At 47.3% G+C, this 25,037-nt stretch overlaps 1 protein-coding gene across 10 annotated transcripts in view; it reads right to left on the bottom strand.

Annotated features, from left to right (window-relative positions):
* Positions 1–6,677: 6,677 nt before the first annotated feature.
* Positions 6,678–25,037, bottom strand: part of LOC118507395 — a 49,637-nt gene continuing 31,277 nt past the window's right edge. For 3 of the 10 annotated variants that reach the window (XM_036045900.1, XM_036045892.1, XM_036045883.1), the window contains exons 3-10: positions 19,766–20,886; positions 18,554–19,358; positions 17,721–18,471; positions 16,959–17,649; positions 16,222–16,883; positions 12,284–12,947; positions 10,868–11,630; positions 8,530–8,599 (exon numbers count right to left, since the gene is read on the bottom strand). In XM_036045900.1, the coding sequence (XP_035901793.1) occupies positions 10,889–11,630; positions 12,284–12,947; positions 16,222–16,883; positions 16,959–17,649; positions 17,721–18,471; positions 18,554–19,358; positions 19,766–20,886 (5,436 nt within the window). In that variant the 3' untranslated portion in view covers positions 8,530–8,599; positions 10,868–10,888. Of the gene's footprint in view, positions 8,600–10,867; positions 11,631–12,283; positions 12,948–16,221; positions 16,884–16,958; positions 17,650–17,720; positions 18,472–18,553; positions 19,359–19,765; positions 20,887–21,021; positions 21,049–21,551; positions 21,740–22,060; positions 22,911–25,037 lie in introns of those variants that run through there. The other 7 variants (XM_036045859.1, XM_036045852.1, XM_036045875.1 and 4 more) reach the window with 6 other exon arrangements.

Genomic DNA, 25,037 nt, shown 5'->3' on the forward strand with positions numbered 1-25,037 from the left:
TCAAATCACACATACAACTATGTGCAGACTAAATCTAAAAAAAAAAGGAATCAAAACGAAGAACGAAATGGAATGCATTTATAAGGTAATAGACACACACACACATACGCACATTTTCTATTGGGCTTTTCCGGCGACGGGAAAGGGGTTTTTTCTTTTAATCCCTTCGTTCCCCTTTATTCTGCTAACAGAAAAACAAGAATCTCCCCCCAGCCTCCCTTCTTCCCCCCCGCTCTAACTCATCTTTCCAGCAAAATGAACTAGAATGTGTATGTGTGGGTGTTGTACGAATACTTCTACATGACGAAGCTCTGCGAAATGTGTTTTAACTGCCGATAAAAAAAAAAATAGGGAAAAGGAAAAAAAAGCGGAAAAATAAAAGATGTTTGTGCCATGCTTATCAAAATGAAGTGAACGAAAAAGAAATGCGTAGAAATTGCTAGAAAAGAAAGAAGTAAGCCCCCCCCCCCCCCTCCCTCCCTCCCCTATCCCCTCACCCCGAAAAACATAAAACCGAGCAAGATAAAGCAGATGAGAAGAAGAGGGCGCCACACTGGGCCGGCCTCACTCCCGCAGCTATTATAAGAAAAGAAAAAATAGTGTAAAACGCGCCATTTGTTGCGAACGTGATCGACTGTTTAGATAAGTTAAATGTAACACACACACACACACATACAGGCACAAGAGCAGCCCTCACAACCATCAAACAGGCGGCAGGCGCAGCAAGCGAGCGTGCCGTGCTCTCGCACCACCCCGTATCGAATATGATTAGGATGATTCGAAACGGTAGTAAATGTTTATTATTTTAACGCTTTAAGATGAGAGAAGGATGGGGAGATGACAAACAAAAAACAGAAAATACTCCACAAATATACACACACACACACAAACACCCCGAACCGAAGAAGAAAAAAAACAACACACACACACACAGCGCAAACGAAAAACACAGTGAAGTGATGGTGATGAGAGCAAACAACAAATACTCAACAACAGCAACAGCAAACAAACAAAAGAAAGGAAATGATAATTTGACTTGTGCAGTCTTTGTGTCCAAAATGTGTCGAAAACTGAAGATGTAATAAAAAAAAAAATAATAAAAAAAAGAAAACAAACAAATGCAAAGTGATGATTATTATAAGTTAATTAGTCGTATTTAAGGCCGCTGGCCGAGGCGATAACGGCGCCCGGTCTTCACACGCCCAGAACCCGGGGTTCAAATCCCATCCAGACCAGACCGTCTCCCCGTCGTACGTAGGGCTAGCTACTTTGCTACGGGAAAAATTAAGTCACAGAGAGCCAGAAATGGCAGGCCGAGACCTCTCGAGGTTGTATAGTGCCAAGGAAGAAGAAGAAGAAGAAGTACGACTTTTCTTATCTTCCTCCTTGGCACTACTACCTCGAGAGGTTTCGACCTGCCAATTTCTGGCTCTCTACGACTTAATTTGACCCGTACAAAAGTAGTCAACCTTACGTACGGGGAGGCGATCTGGATGGGACTTGAACCCCGGCCCTGCCGTGTGAAGACCGGCGCCGCTGTCGCCACCGGACCGCCCTAAAAAAAGCTCGTATTTAGCTCCGGTTTATTTTTTATTTCTTGCTTTGTAAGTGTTACTCTGTTGATGGAGTAGGATCCGAGACTGCTTTCGGGGTTACACAGGCTCTCCTACCCAACTCCTATTCCGTCGTCACGTCCTCGTCGTACAGAGTGGTAACTTTCCCCACCGCACATCCAAGCTTGGGTGCACGGGCCTGTCCCAACCCCTTGGGCGGATGGTGGATGTTAGTTCGATAACGAACCGTTGTTGAACCGGCCACGCGAAGGAATGGTCGATTCGGAGATCTCCGCGCAGATTCCTGGCCTTGTCAGAGTTGCTTGAATCAGGCGGCTAACCTTTTGTCCTGGATAACCAAGTGAAGTTTTTAGCGGCGGACTCGCACTTCACTAACTCGGCGTGGACAACGGGAATGCCGTAGCTCGATCAGACAATTAACCTTTTTTCCTGGATAACCAGGAGAAGTATCTAACCGTGGTTCTTGCTTGGCTTGATTTCGCCTAATTCTTCCGACGGAGTGGGGAGACACCAAAGTGTGGGACCAACATCCTGAGGGAAGGCAAAGGTGAAACTTTCCCGGATCTGTAAAAGAAACCATACTAATGAAACGCACAAGCTTCTTCGTAGAAGTCTGGATTACAAGTCGCTTTTAATCTCAAAAAATCCTGTCTTATATACTAAAATTCTGTGGGAAAAAGAACATGAAATAGCATTACATCGATCTCCTTTTTCCTAATTCGGTATGCCGATGCGTTTGATCCCTGCCTGGCGTCGACTAGTGTAGGAGGTCTGTTATTTTTGTTGTAGATGTAATGTTACAATGTCTAGCAATTGTGGTTAATCCATCGTGCATCTGTGGTTCAAGTGCGTATGCCTATTTTCCTATTGCCTATTGCCTGCGCGTCGTTTACTCTATTCGTCAAGTTGGTCTTTCCTTCACTGCCCTACGACCGTGCCTTGATCTTCGCGTTGGTCGTTTTTTCATGAAACTAATCGCGCAAGGACAATGTATGCGTTGTGTTCTAGTGTTAACCATTTTTCGGCCCATGTTCTTCACTGTCGTTTTTATTACATGGCTTGAGTTTATTTATGATTTCCATATGTCTGGATATTGTCCCTTTTCTGATATTTCCAATAACGCACCATACTTTCGTTTTCTCATGGTAAGAGGTCGCCATCTGTAAGTTTAGATCTTTGTAAAGTAATATTTGTCTGCAAGGTTTATTCCAAAGTGAAAGATATTTAAAGTTAACGTTAAACCGAACTCCCAAGAGGTTCTTCCAGAGTTACCTGGGGGCTTCAGTACAGCGCCAGTCACCCTGCCTCAAGTAACCTATCGACTACAGCAAAGCAGATACAATTATGCGATACCTGGACTTCACGTCATACTACAGCCTGAGGAAACTTCTCCACTCTAAATACCTGTCGCGACGGACGAAGCTGGGACAGAACAGAACCCAGTTATAGTCCCAGTACTCACATACGCCTCTGAGACATGGACTCTGTCCAAAACTGACCAAGGACTATGGAGGAGCCGCTACAATGACGAGCTCTAAGAGCTGTACGATGATCTCACCATCGTGCAGCAAATTAGACTCTGGTCATGCCATGAGAATGACACCGGACGACCCAGCCCGTAAAGGCCTTTTAGGCCGTCCACACGGACAGATGAGTCGTGATAGGCTCAAACTGAGATGGAGTGATGGCGTTGATGCGTCCGCCAGAACGACCGTGAGCGGTATCGAGGATTGTTGCAGCAGGCCCAGACCACAGAAGCGGTTGTAGCGCCTGAAAAGTAAGTTAGGAAGGACATGTTGCAATCAACACTGATCCTCGCACTGCGTCGGATTTTACTGGCAATTTGGCATCACCTGCTAACACACATTACCACCCAACCTATACTTCGACTGCTCTGCGAACTACGTTTCTGAATATGAATCATTTCCTGGAATTGGTTTTGGCTGGACTTGGACCTGGTTGCTGTGCGCTGTTCGGTGTCGCTAACTACTTCATCGCTGCTGCCTGAGGACATTTACCACTCATAGGAGTTGCTTCTTGCTTCTGTTGCTGTTACTGACGTTGCTGGTCCGTGCAATACTGCATTACCATGTTCCCATTCTAATATCCGTCGTACAACCTATCTTAAGCTCAATTCTATCCTTCCTCGTACTGACTGGTTTCTTATTTGTCTTGTACATCACTTGAAGAGAGGGTCCGTCAGCCTTTTGTTAAATCCCATAGATCTTCCGAAAATCTACCACATGAAATGTCTTTTTGCGACAAACTCGGCCAGTAACTCAGGTGATTTTTGTAATTTGTTGTCACTGTTTGGCTCATTGCCTTTACCGCCGTATTATTCTCGTCGACGGTCGAGATGGCGACAGACTGGACTAAGCTATCTTCCGAACCATCAAAGCCCTGAATGCTTCATACAAAAACATGTCCTGCAAACTGGATTTGTTGCAGGGATATCCACGACCGACCAAATCTTCTCACTCTACGGCAGATCCTCCAGAAGTGCTGGGAGCACAAGATTCATCGAGTTCAAGGCAGCCTACGATACCCTAACATCGGACCGAACTATGGAACATCATGCGTCAGTATGGTTTCCTTCGGAAGCTGGTACGGCTGTTGAGGGCTACTATGGACAGTGTGCAGTGCAAGGTGAGAGTGTCGAACCTGCTGTCGGAATCGTTCGAATCTCATCGGGGACTGAGGAAAAGGGAAGGAATCTCCTGTTTACTGTTCAACATCACTCTGGAAATTGTCATGCAAATCGCGCGCTTCGACATCAGGAGAACGATTTTCACACAGTCTCACCAATTCCTTGGCTTCGCGGATGACATCGATATCATCGGACGGACTTCTGCGGACGGTGTGCGAAGCGTCCACCCAACTAAAACGTGAGGCCGATAGGATTGGATTGAGGATCAATGCGACGAAGACAAAGGTACCTGCTTGCTGGAGGCTCCGACCGTGAAAAAGCACGACTCGGAAGTAGTTTTGAGATAGTATAGAGGAGTTATGTTACCTTGGCACGCTCATAATTTTTCACAACATTGTTCAGGGGAATCGTACCTACTACGGGCTCCACAAACTCCTGAGATCCAGAAGACTCTACTACAACGCACGAATTGCGCCGTAGATCCCACACTGATACGGCCGGTAGTCCTCTATGGGTACGAGTGCGTGGACTATGCTGGCGGAGGACTATCTTTGGAGGTGTATGCGAGCAGGGCGTGTGGAGAAGGAGAATGAATCACCGAGCTAGCTGAGCTGTTTGGCGATGCTGACATCCTGACGATTGCAACAGTCGGAAGGATACGCTGGATAGGGCATGTGATGTGGATGCCGGATTGATGCCCTACCAGAAAGCTGCTCACCAGCGAAACGTGTGACACGAGGCGTAGAGGAACACAGCGAACTTGTTGGCTGGATCAAGTGGAAACCTGAGGGAGATCGGATGCAGCCGTGTTTCCTGAATACGGATTGAACACCAGACAATGTCTTTTAAACGTGCTCTATAGGAGCAGGCCAGGAAAGAAGAAGAATATTCTGCATCTATGTCTGAAACCTCTTACAAAACATGATACTCCAACACTCCTCGTTTGAAGCCGCTTAAGTTTGTGACAGACAATGTTTCCCTAATATCTCGCGGTTCTTCCTTATCGGCATGTGCTACTTTGATCTGTTCCATTTGTAGACGCCTCGGTGGTGTACCCTTTCTTGACCGCTTCGAGCAAGAGAACATTTCCTACAAGAGAAGAACTGATATGTTTATCTTCGGAAGCACTGACGTATTCTTCGGAAGAATCCAAGTCATTCTTTGCATTCTTCTTGAATGTCTGGTTTAACGTCCGTTTTCTCAGACACGGACGGATGTTTGAACACGATGACTTACTTCGGTGCAGCTACTTCATCCAAAAATAAACCTCCATCTAACGATTTAGCTCGAGTAACCAGCTCAAGGAACCGTGTAGCGCTGCTTATTGTTATCCTTGGTAACCGTATCCCGAAGTTTGTTTGCTTTTGCGAGCTTCCCGATGCATTTTAGTTTACACAGTCTAATGGGCTCTATGACCCAGTTATCTTCTTTCGGATCACCTCTCTGTTGTTCCGGTTAATTTCTTCCAATAAAGATGAGTTGCTTGTCATGTGGGCTATATGTTGCTCCTGAGTCCAAAAGTTCCAGTTGAAAACTCAAAGTTCAAAACTTCCTCTTGTCGGCTATCCAAATCTGTAACCAGTGTGTCAAATGATTCATTGAGGCTTGATAGAATGATCGCAACCAACCAATAATATTTTACAGGATCTCTCATACTCACGAGACGATCAGACACCTGCGTTATTTCAGCGAGATGGTCATTTTCTGGCAAATTGCATCCGAATCAGTTTGCTTAGGACAATTATTTTCGATGGAAGTGTCGAGAGCCCTACGTGTTGTTTTTGATGCGATTTCCCACATTTCGTATGCAGTTTTCTCATGGATCAAGTGATCGACAACTCAATGTGTACACGAGCCCTACCCATCTATCGTGATCCAGGTAGCAACAGGCAGCGCCGGTTTCTCATTTTTCACGACATCTTGCAAATCTGGCGCGAGTCAGCAACTGATGCAATCGGATTTTCTAGCTCTCATTCGGGTCTACCATTTTCGCTCTTTTCAACGCTCACTTGCACTTCTAGGACAGACACTATCACAATTTCTGTTATCTTCGGAGCACTTCATTATACTTGCGACTCTAGACCCGTAACCTGTTGGGCTTCTAGCATATTCATACAAGACTTTCCGCTTTTTTAGTTGAATTATCACTGCCTAATATAAATTTTAGATGTATTCTGCACCTCTTGCTACTACGATTAGCGATACAATAGGCAATGCATGATACACCAACAGTAAGCAACAAAAGACTTCGTACGATCAGAAGCGACGAACCCGATCTTAATGTTTTTGTTTCATATTTAAGATTTTTTTTATTGAACGCTAAAGCAGTGCTTATGTATTTCAAATTAAAATTTAAAACTTTATAAGTAATTTGCTTTTGATTTTAATGTAGAAAATCGAGTTTTCTCGCGTTTTTAGAACCCTTCCTAGAAAGTAAAAAAAAAAACACAACTGTGTACGCGCACACAGACTTTTTTACGTGTGTATGTTTTTGTTACAAATTTATTGATTGATATAATACAGTGTTTACACATAACGTACGTGTGAAGAATTACATGTCTGTACAACTACACATATATGCAGCTTTATATATTTATATGTACCGAGATTGCGTGTGTGTTTTTGTGTATGTATTTCCTTTTTTTAATATGTGTGTATATATATATATAAAGTCTATATTCGCCACCCAGCACACCACATACACACCGGAGAAGCCCCGCTGCTTCTTCTTTCTCTGCTTCCCGTGACATAAATACATAAAGGGGAACGAACAACGAAGAGAGAGCCTGTGGGGGTTGTACTGGTGTGGTGGTGGGGGGGGGGGGGGGGGGATGGGGTGTTTTTTTTCGCTCGGTCGATCCGGGAGATGCTTTGCTTTTGTTTTATGGAGCGCACAATTCCTACATCCCTTCCTTAACACAACTATATAAGTACAATGTTTCGTTCACCCACACTCTTACCGCAAGTTTCTGTTTTCTTCGTTCAGTTACCAATTAGGGTGGATGCCCCGAACCGTAGTAACAAATACAATAGTGGGAGCGCGCGCGACTAAGCCACAACAGGATTTTCCGGTAGCTAAAATATTACATACCACAATACCGTGTACCTTTTAATGAGAAGGAAGAAACATAACTATGTGTGTGTGTGTGTGTTTTTAAGCCACGCGCACCCCTGCTTTTAAACGAACTCCTAACTCCGTTTTTAGTACAGTAACATCAAACTAAGATTTAGACTAAGAGTAATAATTTTTTGTTTTCGCAGAGTTATAATAAACTCTGCAAAAGAATATCCTAAAAAGAAGATCATTAAATTCATCGTGCACACGTGTTGCATACTTTAAGGCGTTTGCGAGCTTATCATTCGCGCATTAGGGCTTGTGTTTGTATAAAGCAAGCTTTATGTAATATCTTTCTATTCTCTCATCACACAACACGGAATAATGTGGTTCCATGTCGAAGCAGAAGAAGGCGAAAGAAAGGACGAACATCACACACACACACACACGTTGCGTGTTGTTTTTTTGTTATTATCTTCTACCCTTGTTACACCATAAATTCTTTGAGAAATAAAAAATGTTGTATTTAAAACATGCTATTAAGAAATGGTTGGAAAGATTTGGAAAAATTAGAATTTTAAGAGAAGGAGCGTTTTTTTTTTGTCTTCTTTTTGTTACTTTTGGCATGTAAAAATCGTGCCCTTTTAAGATTTTTTTTTTTGTATGATCCTTTCTCTCTTTGATCATCTTTGATACTGATGTTTGTAAACGCGGGGAAGTAGCAATTCAAGGACAGGAAGTATAATGGTAAATTCGTTGCATGTGCTTAAGTACAGCATGGGGTGTGTGTGTGTGTGTGTGTGTGTGTGTGTGTGTTGCATACGTATCTCGAAGGGAAGGCTTTCCATACTCATACGCGTGGGGGTGGGGTAGGCGCGCCTCTATCTCTATTGGTATGATAGTTGATTTTGAATTTTCACTTGCGTTACGAACGGACCTCGCATGTTCCGGATCGAACCACCGGACGAGGCCGTGCCCGTGTGATGGTGCCATTCGCCACCGTTCGTTTCCTCGTGCATCGCTCCACCGGTGTCCGGTTTCGACCCACCACTGGACGATTCCTTCCTGTGGTGTACCGTGGAGGGTGGTGGTCCGGTGGAGGAGATCGTTTCGTAACCACCACCGTCATGGTAGCTCGAGACGGGCCGAGTGCTTTTATATTTGCCCTGCTGCTGCTGTTGCTGCTGGTTTGTCAGAGTCGAGGAGCTGTGTAGATGCTTTTGTTGTTGCTGTTGTTGCTGCTGCTGCGAGAGTCCCACCATGTCCATCATGGGCGGTGTATTACGGGCAGAACGCTGCGAGTGATAGAGATGATGGCGGCGGCTGTATGCAGAAAGATACCGACAAACATTGGGTAAGTATTGTGTTTGTAATCGAAGAAAAAAATCTTTTGCTCAGAATAATTAGTAGTGATCAAAATTAACCAAACAACGAGCTATGCTTGGAATCGATCGTTCCGCAATCGTTTGTAGAGCACTGTTCATTCCGATTCAGATGACCGACTTCGTTCACCGAATTATAAAATTTAATTATTATAAAACAAATTATAAATCAAAATCATCTAAACAGATACGTTAATTCAAATTTATATAGAAAAGCAAGTCACTCAATTTGAGTAAAGTGAATTTATTGTACTATATACTGATGCATTCATCTCAACTTGCGGCCTATATGAAGTTATAGAAATGAATTTCATTTCATTTTAAAAAAATAAGCAATAAGGCCAGCCAGTTTTTCATGAGTTAACCAAAAAATTAAAACAATAAAGCATACAGGGTTCCTCAGGCCAGTTCAATATTGCTACTAATAGGGATGGGCAGATCCTAGACCATTTGCCGGATCGGATTTGCCCGGAGCGCTCCGCCACCGGAGTCAAGTCCGGATCATGATTCATGATCATGGGGAGGGGGGAAGGGGAATTGCAGGGCTGGCTGGGGCTGTATGGGCAAAGCCAAATGAAGACCGGCACCGCACCCTGTGGCAGGAAACATACTGATCTCGTATGACCCCCTATGATCTGTATGACCTGTGAGGTAGGCGAAAATGCATCAAGGTAACACTCTATTGGTTGCATTACCAAAGCCGAAAAATCATTAACAGCCCATGTTTTCACCTCTTCGCAATAAATCAGTTAAAACTTGTGTATCAAAAATGAAGTATCAAATAGAGAATAAAGAAAAAAATCAGAATCAAAACAAACTCTGGACTCGTTTTTGATTCCGGACTCGTTTTGATTCGGGAACTGCTTTGATTCCAGACCCGTGTTTGATTCCGGACTCGTTTTGATTCCGCGCTCCGGATTCCCCTTCTGCTGCAAATGTATGTCCTGCTCATAGTTCTGCGTTATCTCCTCGCTTCTTTGTCCTTGCCAGACGGTTCCTTGGTGGTATAATTTACGGGTAGAATTTTGGAGGCGGCGGGAGTTCTCTTCCTCTTCTTTTTTTACATTCGCTTACTGCGTTTTTTTTTTCATTTCGCAGTGGCAGAACAGTTTGTACGACATAAATTTGCAGCAGAACGGGAATCCGGAGCGCGGAATCAAAAACGAGTCCGGAACCAAAACGATTCCGAAACTGGTCGGAATCGTTCTTTCGGATCGGATCCGACTCATTTATATGCTGGATCAGATCGGAATCGTGATTCCGAACCGGAGCGCGCCCGTCCCTAATTGCAAACCCTTTTCAACACATCAGCAAACAGACTTTCAACACGGTAAAATCTCAACTCGCCAACTGAAAATGCGTAGTTGACGGACCTGTTTTTTACACAATGTTTATATGCTGCTTTTACTACTTGGATTCTCACTCTAATTCCCGTATCATTGCAATTGGTGCTAATCAGGCGCCAGTCTTCCCGCGGCAGGACCGGGGATAAAATCGCATTCAGACCGCTTCTCCGTAGACAGGACTGACTATCCAGCTATGGGTGACATCAAGTCTAAGAAAGCCAGAGAAGGAAGCCTTTCGAAGGAAGAGAAGGATACCTTTCGAGATTGTGGTATCAAAAAAGAGGCGAATAAGGTCTCTCAGAACCAAAGGCTCAACATAAGCAATACAAATTTAACAAACTTGGCTTTATAATCTAATAAATATGCTAGCAAACAGTCCGAAAAAGATACCCCTTTGGATAACTCAGATGCGAAAAGTGGGTGACTGTGAGTCATAAGCGAATTTTTTTTTAAATGAGTGTCGATTGGAATTTCGACGAACGAAGTCGGTAACGGATTAGCGACGGTGTTCATTTTTGAGTTCATTTTTGAGATCAAAATCCGTGCGTAGCTCTTAATATCTATTATCTAGATTCTTACAAATTACAATCAAACTATGTACACAATCAAAGTAGTATCTAACTCGTTAGTAAAGTATATCAACACACAAAGTATGGATTAGATGCAATTATATACAATTAAGAAAATATGTTTCAAATAAATTAAAGCAAAATTATAAGGAAACGTGCGCTGCAAAAGCTAATATCAGCATCTCTATTCATCTCACTATGATGATAACGCTGTGTACATGCTGCAAAAGGGGGGGAATGGGGGGGTGTCTTTGCACTCAAACAAAATGAACTCGCGCTTGGTGGGCCGTTTACCTTTGCCAAAAGCATTCAAGCTTACTTAACCGACGACGAAGCTATACGGTGCCACTGGTAGCTGCTGTTGGCGCTGTTGGTCGTCCTGCTGCCAACAACGGTGGTGGTACGCTCACAGTTGGGAACATTTTCCTTCGCATCCACATCGTCGAACATTGGCTGCTTCGGACTGTTAGGCTCAGGTTCGCCGACAGCCGACTCGTTCCGTGTCGGTGATGCATTGCTACACGCTACAACAGCACCACCATTGCTACGTTGCGATCGTTTACGACTGTTCTCGACACGGCGCAACAGCACGAGCTGCTCCTGTTCCCGTTCGTGTAGGTGGTGTAGCTGTTGCAACCATTGCCACTGTTGCAGCTGCCAGAGTTGCTGCAGCTGCAGCAGCTGATGATCGCGTTCGAGTAGTTCGGGCGGAAAGACGGCACCACCATCCGATGAGGGACTGTGCACGGACCGGTGGCGTCGAGGCGACGCTGTTACAGGGTTACTGTTGCGCGACGAACTACTCGAGATACTGTCGTACATGGAACGGGTCGATGTGTTGGACGGTGATGGGTGGATCTGCTGATAGGTAGCGATACTGTCGCTACCACCATCATCGTGCACTAGCTCGTACACGTGCTGTTGTTGCTGCTGGTGCAGCAGCCGACGACGACGGCGACGACTAATGCAAGCATTTTCTCGCAGACTGTTAACACCGCCTAGGACACTCACCGTGGGGGAAGAAGCACGTTTCTCTTCTAGCGTTAGGTTGACACTACTGGGAAATGAGGTTTCGTTAGCATAGAAATGAGGTTTGATGAAACTAAAACATGATAGCCTTTTAGAAGAAAGTATGAAGCTATGTGTGTGTGAGGGAGAGAGAGTGGTTAAAGGGACACAGTGAAGGTTTAGAGGTACGTGAAAGCTTTTCGAAAGCCTTGAAGCCATCACTTCACATCACCAGATGTCTGGAGACATTAAGGACAACACAAAACACGGAACAAACTAATACATACTAAGTAGCACGTTTATTAAAAAAAATCACCCTATACACACACACACATTTAGGGTAAAAACACCTACCCCCATATAGATGCATTACATATAAAAGTGCGTTGTTTTCCACCGCTTTTTTGTTGTTTAGTGCTATATAATCGTGTGCCAAAAAGATTAAAAGTTGAGTGAAGCCAAAATTTTGTTAATGTGAAAACTGTTTCGAGAGAAGAAGACGGTAAAGTTGATAACCACCATAACCACCCGCGAAGGCCAGTGAGGCAACGAAAGAAAGCGTGAAAGAAGGGGTGAGATTAGAAGGTGAGCGTAATTATCTCTATGTGAAACCCTTTTCCTTTCTTTTCCTTACGCATTTTTTGTATAATAACATCCGGGTTTTGCTTTCTATTAAATAAAAGAACCTTTGTAAAACTTTACCTTATTTGTTGTTGCAACTCCTCGTAGTTGACGTAGTGTGAGTAGCGATGGTTAAACACATCCGTGTGGTGTATCGATGTACCCGTCGACGGTCCAACGGCCGCACCGACCGGGGGTGGTGGTGGCGGTGGTTGATAGTGTGGGGGTTGCGTATGGCCGTAAACGACACCGGACGAAGCGGACCGTTCGACCGAGCTGGGATCGTACAGAATGTAGCGCGATGCCGCATTATTACTGCCCGCCGCCGTGTTAAGCGCATTACCACCACGTTGTTTGGCCATCGTATTACTTCCGCCATTTTTCATTGTTCCCGAACCACTGCTGGTGTCGAGCATGCCACCAGCGGCGGTGGTAGCGCTGTGCTGTTGGGACGGTACTGCCGTTGGCCCGGTATAGTCGATCGCTGGCTCACCGGATGATCCGGTCGAGGTTACTGTGCCCGTCGGTACAATCACATCCTTGCGGTGCTTGCCAAACCGGAACATGTGGCCGATGCCACGCAGCAGACCACCACTCTTCTTGGCCCGCAGTTTCGCACCTTTGCCATCGTTCAGCGACGATTGGAAGGGACTGTTGCGCGATACGAAACCACCGTCCGGGAACTCGCCGGAGGTGGTCATAGATGCTGGTGGACCGTCCTCCAGTAGCCAGTGTTTTTTCGCCTCTGGAAATTGAAGAAAAAAAAACATTTCAAATATTAATAGCATGACAAAATAGGCCATTTGAACAGAAACCAATTTAACACCGACGGATCCTCCTCAGATCAGGGTATTAGTGTTGGCGTATAAAACGTAGAATCTGAAGTATTTTTACAACTACGCCGACCATGCTCAAGCTATCTAGCGAAGCTCGCCGCAATCTTTTAAGCTTTATCGATCATAAGTGCGTTCCCTCCAGTCGAATATTTCATCTTCTCCAACAGCTTGAACGCTGTCGGAGCACTAAAATCTGTGAAGGCTATTAAAAGCCCAGACTAAGCTCAAAAGGTCTTAAGCTCCTTGTTTGAAAAATCTTTCCAAATATCTCTTGTTTGGTTGCCCACTCATTGCGGTTTTCCTGGCCATGAAAAGGCAGGCAAATTGACCAAAAACGGCGCTTCGGAAGGGTTTCTTTTTGATAGGCTTCTCCTACCCCACGAGTACAATGATGCCCTACAGTCTCTCTGCATGGCTCGGTGTCAGAGAATGTTGGACGCAGATGAGCGTGGGAGGTTTTTATATTCGATTACTCCCCTAGTGTCCTTGAAGCACCGGTTCCATGGCATCCCAAAAGATCGTGCGTTCATTCGAATGATCAATGAGGCTTAGCTCTGACCATTTCGCATAAGGCGTGCATCTCCAGGGTATAGGACTCGACTCCAAAACATATGACTGCGGCCTCGGATACCATGACATACTACTGTGTCCGAAAAGTAAGGTGACATTGGAAGCCAAATTTCGCGCGCCAAAAGTAGCTCCTTGTTTTTATTTTTCGTGTGTCAATATGTATGTTTTTGACATATCTGCCACGTTTCAAGTCACAAAACCCACCCGGATAGGAGTGACAAATTGTTTTCGGAGCTGCGCCAAGTGTTTTCGTCCATATTGATCATGTCCAAGTTTGTGGAGCAGCGCGCATGCATCAATTTTTTTTTTGCGCAATGAAATAAACGCTGCGCAAACATTGCGGATGTTACGAAAAGCATTCGGGGAAGACTCTATGTCAAAGAAAAATGTATACAAATGGTACAGTGATTTTAAAAATGGCCGTGAGAAGGTCGAAGACGAGGACCGTCCGGGGAGACCATCCACCTCGACCGACGACGCCCACAACGTCCAAATTAAGGATTTAATTGTCAACAATCGTCGGTTGACGATATGAGACCTTTCGGAAAGTGTTGGGATTTCAAAAGCATCGGTCAACACCATCCTAAAAGATGTTTTAGGGTTGAAGCGGGTGAAGTCTCGCCTGGTACCGAAATGCCTGAAATCATTTTGAGGGAGTTTTTCGCAAAAACTGGCACCCATATTGTTCCGCAACCACCGTATTCACCAGATTTGGCACCAGCCGACTTCTGGCTGTTCAACAAGCTAAAACTGCCGCTTCGGGGACATCGTTTTGATACTATCGAGGAGATAGAAGCCGCAGCGACGGCGGAACTAAAGGACATCCCAGCATCCGCGTTTTCTACCCGGTTCAAGGAGTGGGAGAAGAGGTGGAAGAGGTGCATTGCATCGGAAGGGGATTGCTTCAAAGGTGACGACCTTCATTTGACCTAATGCAAAAACCATTTAAGAAAAAAACGCAAAGTCACTTTATTTTTCGGACACAGTAGTAGATCATCATCTATGGTCTTGTGTGGAGTACGAGGCTACACGACCCTCCTTATTGGTTCGGGACATCGGCAGAACGCCTTGCGTTCCAATTTGAGATCCGCTGAGAGGCGAGAATGATACCTACACGAGATCTACTTTGGAGTTCTGCCGAACGAGAGGTATGATAGAGGGGTTTGGTATCGTATAGGCTGAATATCTTGGACACTGGATAAATAACGTGTTACATCGTAGCAAAGACGTGTAGCAACGACTGACAACCACAGACACAATAGAGTGATGCAGGATCACAACACTGGATTTACGTAAACATGGAGGACCACGAAAAGCCCAAACACCCCGAACCCCGAAGCACTGACGGGATGTGATGTCCTCACACGATACCGACCCTCGCAATCAACAGGACCACGAATTTGAATGTCGGAATAACCAATACTAGATCGGCCGGGCTCACCTGCAATAAGGTCCCCTTTCACGGTTTGGACAAGGAAGTGTCTCCAAACCGATGTGAATCGTATTAGTATTTTTTATTATTATCATTATTTATTGTCCGCCAATGATGGTTTAACAATTATCTTTTACACGTAAAGGAAAAGCGAGGATGACAGTAGGATTAGGTGGCAAAGAAAGAAGCTTCACGAAGGACACGAAAACGAGACAGGGGAACATTATAGTCGAACAGGTGATAGCACTTATTGAATGGCGACGGGAAGGAGCATAAAGAGGGATGGTAGACAGCAGGGAATGGACATCAATTTCTTTTATCAGAAGACCTGCAATGAAGCTAGCACGGATATGGAAATGCTCATCCTCAATGGTTTCTAGCCGAAGAAGACGACAACGGGCTGGATAATTTGCGAATTTGCGCTGAACACTCTCCAGTCTGACCATCGCAGTATCGAGCCTGGGGGAGACCAGACTACAGCCGCGTATTCCAAGGAGGATCGCACCCAACAGCAGGGTACAGAGACTTCAAGCAGAGGGGATCGCAGATTTCGGACGATAGCCTAATGATCAGACCCAGTGATTTGGTAGCCTTGCTGATAACGTAATCAATGTGGGAACTGAAGGACAGCGTTTCGTCGAGCCTCACACCTAGATACGTCGAGCACACACAAGCAGAGAAGGAATTTAGTACAGATTGGAGAAGACAACAGTCAGCAGGCGAGGACACAGGAAGGAAGATATTGAGATCATCTGCGTAAAACAGAAAACCTTCGGCGGGGAGGATGGAAATATAGTCTTTAACAAATAACAGAAACGTCTAATGACTTCTATACGTTTCGTCTAATGACGAAACTCTAACTCTATACGATCTCAAAACCAGATAAGTCTTCAACCAGGACAGTAATCGACCCCCGATACCAAGTCTCTCAAGTTTGGCAATCAGCAGATCGAGGGAAACACTGTCAAAGGCAGCACTGAAGTCGGTGTATACGACGTCAGTTTGACGACCGGATAACATGCTCGATAGAGCAGAGGATAAACAAATTTTAAGCAACACAACCAAGGCCGTCTTTCATAAATAATTTTAAAAAAATCCCTCTGTTGCTCCGATGAAACACATGTATCGTTTGGAATGACTGTTTAAAAGCATCACAACTTATTGACTGGATCAACACTTACGCGTTTCTGCCGGTTGCTCCACCACAGCCCGTAGTATCTCCTCCCGGCCACGGCCACGCGGTGTACGGAGCGCGTTCGGACCACGCGGCTCGTCCGCCATCTGTATCTCCTGCACCATCGTCTGCAACGACTCCAGGCTGGACGATTTCTTCATCCCGAGCGACGGTCCCAGATCGCCCAGCTGGTCTTGCGCTTCGGCACGCAGCAAATGTGCCGCCAGTGCAGCGGTGGTGGTGGTGCTCGATTTACCATTTTCACCCTGCTGCTGTTGCTTCAAACTGTTCATCCGTGCCATCTGGTGTAGATCGATCGATTCGAGCGATCCGCCACCGGTGGGTACAGTTGCACCGGCCGCCATTAACAGCTTGCTGTCACGGTCACGCTTTTCGCGCAGCTTTTTGTTCCGCTGGTAGGTGCCCGTTTCCCGTGCGTCCATGGCGGCGTGATGCTTTTCCGACATCGAGCGCCGTCCGATGGCGTCGCGGCTGAACGCGTCCGACGGTGGTGGATTGGTTTCGAGCGATAGCTGGGAAGCGTACGTTGCGTCGGCCCCGTTAGGGGTGGATGTGTTACCATTGCCGAGTATGCCACCGGTGTTCGGGCCGCTAGCACCACCACCACCACCACCGGTACCTTCCAGTGAACGAGTGATATGGAATGTGCTGTAAAAAGCAAACAAAATTGAAAGGAATAGTTAAATTCAATTCACTTAAATTTTTAAGACTATTTTTACGTACGGTGAGGTGGGTTCCGGATCTTCCTCGATCAGCACAACGTTGCTACCGTTCAGGCTGGTAGCGGACGAGGTCGTACTCCAGTGGTCCTTGGTCGCCATATAGTAGCTCTCGTTGCGCAAACCGTGCTGTGCCGGTGACGGTTGCACCAGTGAAGAAGAGGACGGTGCAAAAGAACGTTGCCCGCCCGATGGTCTTTGGTTGTTGGGCGCATGATGCTGCTGCTGCTGCTGCTGCTGGCTGTTCATCGTACTAGTGCTGCTGTTCGTGCTACTGTTACGAATGTAATGGCCACCGGTTAACGTATCACTGCTTCCACTGCCACCAGCAGCTGTAAGCCCATGGGGCAGCGAGCCGGTGTGATGTAGCGATCCAGTGCTATTACTGGTCACTACTCCTGCCGAACCACCAGTGAGCCGATCGAGTACCGGATTGCTGTATCGTTTGCTTTGCTGTTGCGCAGCATGGTTTTGCTGTTGTGTCGTTGTGTTTTGCGATTGTTTGTCCGCACCAAGATAGATCACTGTCGTGCCAGAGTTGGCGCCACTGCCGCCCATCTGATGGTCGTCACCACCACCATTCGTCGAAGCTGCCGCCGAACGCTGTTCCATCGTTTCGAGCAGCTCGCCGGTACTTACTGGTCGGGCGATGCGTCGCGCTATCTTGAGAATGATTTTTCCCGGATAGCTACCACCTGATAAGGAGAGTGAAGTTTAGTATAGGAATAGTGGGGAAAAACATCAAAAATGGCTGATTCACACATACCCGACTGTAACATTGCACGCCGCAACGTGTCCATCGCTTCGGCATTCGACTGTCCCAACAGTGACACACCGTTCACGCTCAGCAGCTGATCGTTCATCTTTAGCCGACCGTCCCGACTGGCCGCTCCGCCGTGCAGTACACTCTTCACGAATATACCGAGATCACCATCGGTTCGGCTGCTGCTACCACTGCCGGTAGTGCTGCTACTACAATTACCCGAACCCGTCTTGCCCTTCACACTCACGCCCAGTCCAGCCTTCTCGGTGTCGTGCACCGGTATGTGAAGTGTCAGAATCTCCCGGTTCTTCCATGCTGCACCGGCCAATAACTCACCACCGTTACTGCTATTGTTGGACGTGACGCTGCCATTACTAATATTACCACCAGCAGAAGCACCACCACCACGACCCGCCGCACCACCACCACCCGTATCGTGCTGATGATGTTGCAGCAACTCCGCCACATGGTTCGTGGACGCTGACTTCAGTATGGAGGCGAGCGGTTTCTTCTGGACGGTGGGTGTTTTCGGTGAGGATGTTACGGTCGCACCCGGGCCCAGCTTCGGCATGGAGCGACAGTTTGCTACACCCGTCCTGTTGCTAGCATCACCCTCCGTCCCATCACCGTACGTAGGGTCGGATGATTTCGCTAGACTGTTGCTGCTGTTCGATTGCTTTAGCGATGACTTTGGCATCACTGGTGGCGGTGGTTTCGGTGGCGAATTCTTTGGTTCACTTTCTACACTAAAACCCTATAGACAGAAGAAAAAAAAAAATTACCATTAGTTACGAAAAGTTCTTCTGATTCACTCCAGGCCCCAAAAAACCACTTACTATTTCACGCTCCTTTACATCAACCGCCAGCTCCTGCTGACGGGACACCACGATCTTCAGCGTGGCACCGTGCGGCGTACCGCGCAGTATCGAAACGACCTCCGTCTGCGATTTGCCCGTCATCGGGATGCCCTCCACCTCGAGCAACCGATCGCCCGGCTTCAGCCGTCCATCCTCCACGGCCGCACCCTTGGGCAGTATGTTCTTGATGTAGATCGGGCAGTGGCCACCGGCCGGATTGTCACGCGTCGTCACCGAAAAGCCTAACCCGTGGTCACCTTTCGTGAGCGTTATCTCGATCCGCTTGCCCAGCTTACGCGTGTTTGCCACCTGCAGGCTGGTGCCGGTCGATGGTGCGCCCGGTATCTTGCGCGTCGGCGAAACCGTCGCCACCTTGGCCGCCGAGGTCGGCTTTTCTTCCGCCTCGATCATCAACTGTCCGACACGGTTGTCGCGGGGATAGCGTGGCCCGCTACCGCTCTTCACCAGCCGCCCAAACTGCTGTTCCGCCTTGCTGCGGTTCCGGATACTGCTGCCGCCGCCACCACCCCCACCTCGTACCACCCGCAATCGTAGCTCCGTCGATGCGAGGCTCTTCTTAAGATGTTCCTGCACGGAACTTTCCGAGAGTCCGACGAGCTTGATGTTGTTGATCTCGAGGATGCGATCGCCCCGCCGCAATCGGCCCCGTTCGGCCCGACTGCCCGGTTCCACGCTCTGCACCAGCAACCCACCCCGTTCCATGTCCGGGATGGCCGTGAGTCCTAGTGGGCCGCCCGTTTCGTTCACCACCAGCAGCATTTCACTGGAGAAAAAGGGTAAGGAAGTCGAAGTGTTACTGTGTGTGTAGGGCGTTTTCCGATAATTACTTAAATGTTTTTTTTTTTTGAGCCATTCTCGAAAATTGTTACACTTTCCCAGATAATTTCAATTTTTAACAAATATCAATAGGAATGTGGAAGATCATTCGTCTTCTTATAGGTGGAGACTAACAAGAGTGCCGCCATATCTGGCTTCCTTGACTTGATGTCCTCCGTGGTATCTTTCCAGCCGTGCCTATGAGAAGACTCTCCGGACGCGATTCGATGTTTTGAGATTAAAGTGCAATATTTTCTTGATAACTAAGGAATTATCTGGGAATGTTCCATAAAAACTCTGGAATGGATTCAGAAACATTTAAAAATCCCGGCATCGTAGACCAATCATTATTACCTATCCTTCTCCCTTATCGAATCGTACACGGATGCTTTCGCCTGTCCCAGCGGTTCCTTGCGCGTTGATTCCCTCGGCAGCGACTTGGACATGAAGCTGTTGTTACCACCTCTGCCCATCACCATCGTATCGCTCTCGGAGTGGAACGAGTTGTGTTGCAGCTGTTGCTGCTGTTTCGCCTGCTGCTGCACATAGTTCTGATACGTCTGATACCCGTACGCAAGTGACGATTGATTGTGTACCGCCGAGGTGGAAGAGTTTGCAGAGGAAGATACAGCGGTGTTTGCTGCAGAGGCGGCCGCTTTCTCTGCCGCATCCATCCACCGATAGCCGGTCCCGGCTTCCGCACCGAGAAACTGCATCGAAAGCCGCCCGGAACGGTTGAACGTTTGTGGCAGTAGACTGTCGTGCTGCTGCTGTCCATCCTCCTCCGGCACGTTCCAGTCTTCCTCCGCCAGCAGGTGGTGATGGTGGTGGTAGTGGTACGGTGGTCCACCCCCATTTTGCTGTGGCGAAAGCAAACGATCCGGCGGTGGATCACTGTCACTGCGGCACACGGGCGCAGCGGACCACCGTTTGCTGGTGCCCTGATGGTTCCCGTTCGGGTTCACGTTGTACAGCGGACTGCGCTGCTCCGTTACTCCGATCTGATGTAGGGACGGTTCACTGCCACGCCGCACCTGCAAACCAAGCCCAAGTGGGGCCGGTTCGTTTGCAAACACCTCGATGCATGATGCACCACCCGGTCCGGGCACACCCGTGCCGGATCCTGGCCCACCAACCGTTACTATGTTGTCCGGGTTGCTGCCGATTACTGCTCCGGTTCCAGCCACCGTTACCACGCCACTATCCGGCGTTGGTTCACTGCCAGGGCCACCGACTACCACCTTACTGCCGGGACCGGACGTCTGGAAGATGTCAGGACTGCCCGTACCAACGGAGCTGCCGCTCGCCCCATCACCACCACCCTGCTGTACGCCCGGATCCAGCCCAACTGCCGCATCTTCGTAGTGTGCAATGATTTCTTCCCGATCGTCCGCCACATCGCTGATGTGATCTTCCGGGTCGAGAATTCCCGACTGTGACTGAAGGTGATGTACAACTACCCAAGTGTCTGGATTCTGGAATACGAAAAAAAAAACGAAGAACAAGAACAGGTCACATTAGTATAACGTTTCAAATTGGATTTCGAGCTTGAAGATGATATTAAGACGAGTTCCAGCAATTGTTCCTGACATAATGTCAGGAATACCTACCAAACCTTCCATCATTAGTACGTGTTTACACAAGATAAACAGAGTTCTCAAGAATGGTTTGCTAACTTTTCGCTAGAGCACGCAACTCCCATAAACAGAAGATAGTTCTGCAGCGCTAGACGCAGTTTTGTGCGTATGTTTTGAAGAACGTCAGCTCCATATGTCGGGTTTCGCATTACACTACGTAACGCGTACGTGACTTAATGGCAAATTCCGGACAAGCCTGCGCGTCTGACCACTTGTGTCGCACACTTGCGCTTACGTTCTCTACTGCTAGAAACGTAAGCGAAGTAGACACAGTCGCGCTTACGCATATCGTAAACTAACCATTTCCCAAACAAACCAGCGAGACAAGCACAATCGCGCACACCGGACACAATCAATCATAGCGCGTTCGATTAGTTCTGTTGTACTGGAGCCTGATCAAGCACGAATAATCTCGCCTAGAGTTTGTTCGGAGGTGTCTTCGTAAGCAGCAGAGTCTGATCGCAATCAACAAGCCGCTCGGGAAGTTTACACCTACTACTAACCATCTGAGACCTTCTTCTTCTTTCACGCTCGTCTGGGGCCGCCTTTTCTTCATCATCGATGGCGTCGATGACCGCAAACTGACGCGTGATGAGCTGTAGCAGGTCTCCGCCGCCCAACCCCGAAAAGCGAGAATCGAGATCACCATCAACGCACGCCCGAGCGGGTTGCGATAAGATAAGAAACGATTGTCAAGCAAACTGACGTAGCACGGGTACAACTCAGCGCAAAACCTCGGCGTTTATTGTGGGTGCGTTGTCTTGCTGGTTTTACTGCACTTTCCTGAGCAAAGCAATTAAAACAAAACCCCTTTAAGACGCTGACGGTAGCTACAGGGTTTCTCAACTTCCGAGCGACTTCCAAGAGGAAGGCAATTCGATATGGCTAGAACGATTGCTAACAACAAAAATATTGAGGACATAACAGATTTGGACTTCAAACTTCAAACCGGCTCACTGAGGGTGCACCAGAAGACTGGTGGGAAGTAATCTAATTACGGTCGGGAGCTTACTGTTTCGCAATTCGGTGTGCCTGGTTCGGTGCAGCAGCTGTTACTGGTACCTCCTGCATGCCGATGGTGGTAAGTGGTACCCCGGGTAGACGACGAAGATGCTGACCGGCCACCTCCGACACCATGCCCGTCCACCTCCACCGTGCCCTCGGACCCGGTTTCCAGCGTTTCGCAGCTGCCCACCACCTTCCGCGGTAGGTTGAGCGAGTAGCTCTTGTACAGATACTGGCTGCAGTGCGGTATGCCTTTCTGGCGCTGGTGCACCTGATACGTGTGACGCCATCCGAAGATGCCGGTTATTTTATTCGCCAGCGCCGGACACTTCGGTGGCAGCTCGAAGATGTTCGCCTTCTTCTTCATTTTTCCACTAAACCATCTGCGCGCACGTAACACACTACTGGGAAGACTTTCGGTAGAGTTGCTCCATCACTGTAACACTGTGGTTGTTCTGGAGCAGAAGTTCCGGAAAGGGGGGGGGGGGGGGGGGGTTTCACTTACGTACAAAAATCCTTCACCCTTAATTACATTACACTTGGTTTCTTCTGCTTTTGTTTTACACATTAGACACTCTTGTTTGCTGCACGCGCACAAAGAAAGATAAGACGTTGGTTGGTGTTAAAGCAAACCAAGAGAAGGAACGTATAACGCTCGGTAAGGCAATTTCTCTTCATTTGTATATCACTATGTACAGTTCGCCAGAGTTGGATATCTTCAAAAACACTATTTTATCCCCCAAAACGATTTTTGTAAAGCTTCAAGACCACAACAACTCTTATGCGGGCGCAAGCGAAGATGACACTATCACGCCCTATTCAGAGTGGACACAGATAATTGGCACGGGGGACGGTTATCTCACACACCACACACCTGACCAGCAGATAATTCTAGCGCCACTCACAACACGCAAACAAAGCACACACACACGCGCACACACACAGATTACTGTTTGCAGATTTCAAACAAATAATTTGCATATCTTCTTCCCCTCTATTCCTGGAGGACCTGGAATCTCTAGAACCCTACTCATTCTGAGTCGTAGTCGATGCAGTTAGCTTAGCTGCTACCACCTCTGCTCGCTTCCTTTAGATCCACTCTTTGCCCTTGAGAGCTGCAGTTCCAGAACTTTGTTTTTCTCTTTCCCCTTTTCCTGGAGTACCTGGAATTATCTCTAGAACCCTACCCATTTTAAGTCGTAGTGAATGGAGTTAACTTAGCTGCTACCTCTGCTCGCCTCCTACAGATCCCTCCCCTGAGTCCTAGAGATGCAGTTCCAGAACTACACCTGATGTCATTTAAGAGTTGGAAACATTTGCCATACTCTGCTAGCGTCGCAATACGGAGCAAGCTCACTCGACACTTCGCACAGATATCTACAAGTGAGCACAATTTCCTCAGTCATCGATGATAGCAGTTTCCAAGAGCCTCGCCAAAACATCCAATCAATTTCTCCAAGTTTTCTTCCAACTTCCAAATGAGACATAGACGAAACTTTGTTTCTCTTTCTCTATCCTCGTTATAGGTTACATTAAACCAGTTACTTGGATTTGCGCACACCGCTTCGGTTACTAAATGTAAAGTCAAACAACGTGTGCAACATGAATCCAGCGCAAAGCGCATCGTTTGCCGATACATGTTTCGCAGACTGTCCTGTTATTGACAGTTCGTTTATCGCAAATTAGCGTGTCCTCGGGTGGTGTGTCTCAGTCATAATGCTCGAAGTACACTGCTGGACATCATTGCCTGGCGTGGAGATCGTCTAACCCAGTCTAGTGTCTAATTTACACGATAAATTGTCCTGGCTGTCTTGGACGCTATTGGAGACCAACTTTATCATGTAACTTTAATCATCTCTCCAAGAAGTTTTAGTTGCACAGGTTGGAGTTTCAAGATCATAAACTTCCACCAGCCCCCACAAGAAAGCCATCAACCTCGGTGAGAAGTTTAGTAGAAAATAGGCCATTTGAGATATTCCCTCGCTCGCCTTCTCTCTATCTGACGGAAGACTATTATTTCTCAGGGTCCGGCGTTCCCAAAAACAAAATCGACAAAGCTTCGAAATGCAATGCCCTTCATCATTCATTCGCCATACACTCGCTACAAACACTGTTAGCATTTTTACTGCTGCTTCTGTTATGTTGCTCGCTAGTGTTACCGCGAGGGGCTTATGTTTGCGCTGTCGTTTATTGCCTCCCCCACCACTATTCCGCCCCCCCTCCCCCCTACACATCCTCCCTTTTCTCACCCTTCCTCTGCCCTGCTAAAATGGAGGGTGGTGGTGGTTGGTCATCGTCATCGAACGCCAAAACTGCAACAACTGCTGGAAAGCGCCCAAGATGAAGCGCGAAAGAGAAAACGCACGCGCAAAACTCAACAAGGGGGAAAACACGGTTGTGGGCTAAAGAAATTCATCACCGTTTTGGGGGAGGCGGGGTGTTAAGATTTGAATTGAGGATGGGGTGATGGTGGGGTCGAGATGAATGACGGAGCATTGTAATAGAAATGTGCCAGAAGTAACGGAGCGTTCCGTCCGGTCCGCGCTCTGTAGATGATGATGATGAAGATGGAAAAGGAACAGTAGGGAGAGAGAGAGAGAGAGATCGGTAATGAGATCGGACCCGACCACCCGCCCGGATCAGTGTTTCGCACCGTGTGCTGGAGGAGGAGGAGGAGGAGCAGTAGGCCGGTTGCGGAGATTGCAGTGGCCGAATGGTACACAAACGCGATCTCCTCCGGTATAGTTGGTCAGTAGCTAACAAAACCAGAAGAAAAAGATAAAACTTAACCGACCTGATGATACCAAGGCGCGGGTGCATTTTCCGAAGGTGGAGGGTGCGCGATTTGATGGGAAAACTTCATGGCTACGGTAGACACACCGAGCTACACCGCACAACAATGGCGCTAAAGATATTGGAGGGTTGTAATACTGTTAGAGAGACCTTCCTTTCGGATTTTACATCCGTTTGAGGCGATCTTTGAA

This window comes from Anopheles stephensi, chromosome X (genome assembly GCF_013141755.1).
Source record: "Anopheles stephensi strain Indian chromosome X, UCI_ANSTEP_V1.0, whole genome shotgun sequence".
Taxonomy (NCBI): domain Eukaryota; kingdom Metazoa; phylum Arthropoda; class Insecta; order Diptera; family Culicidae; genus Anopheles; species Anopheles stephensi.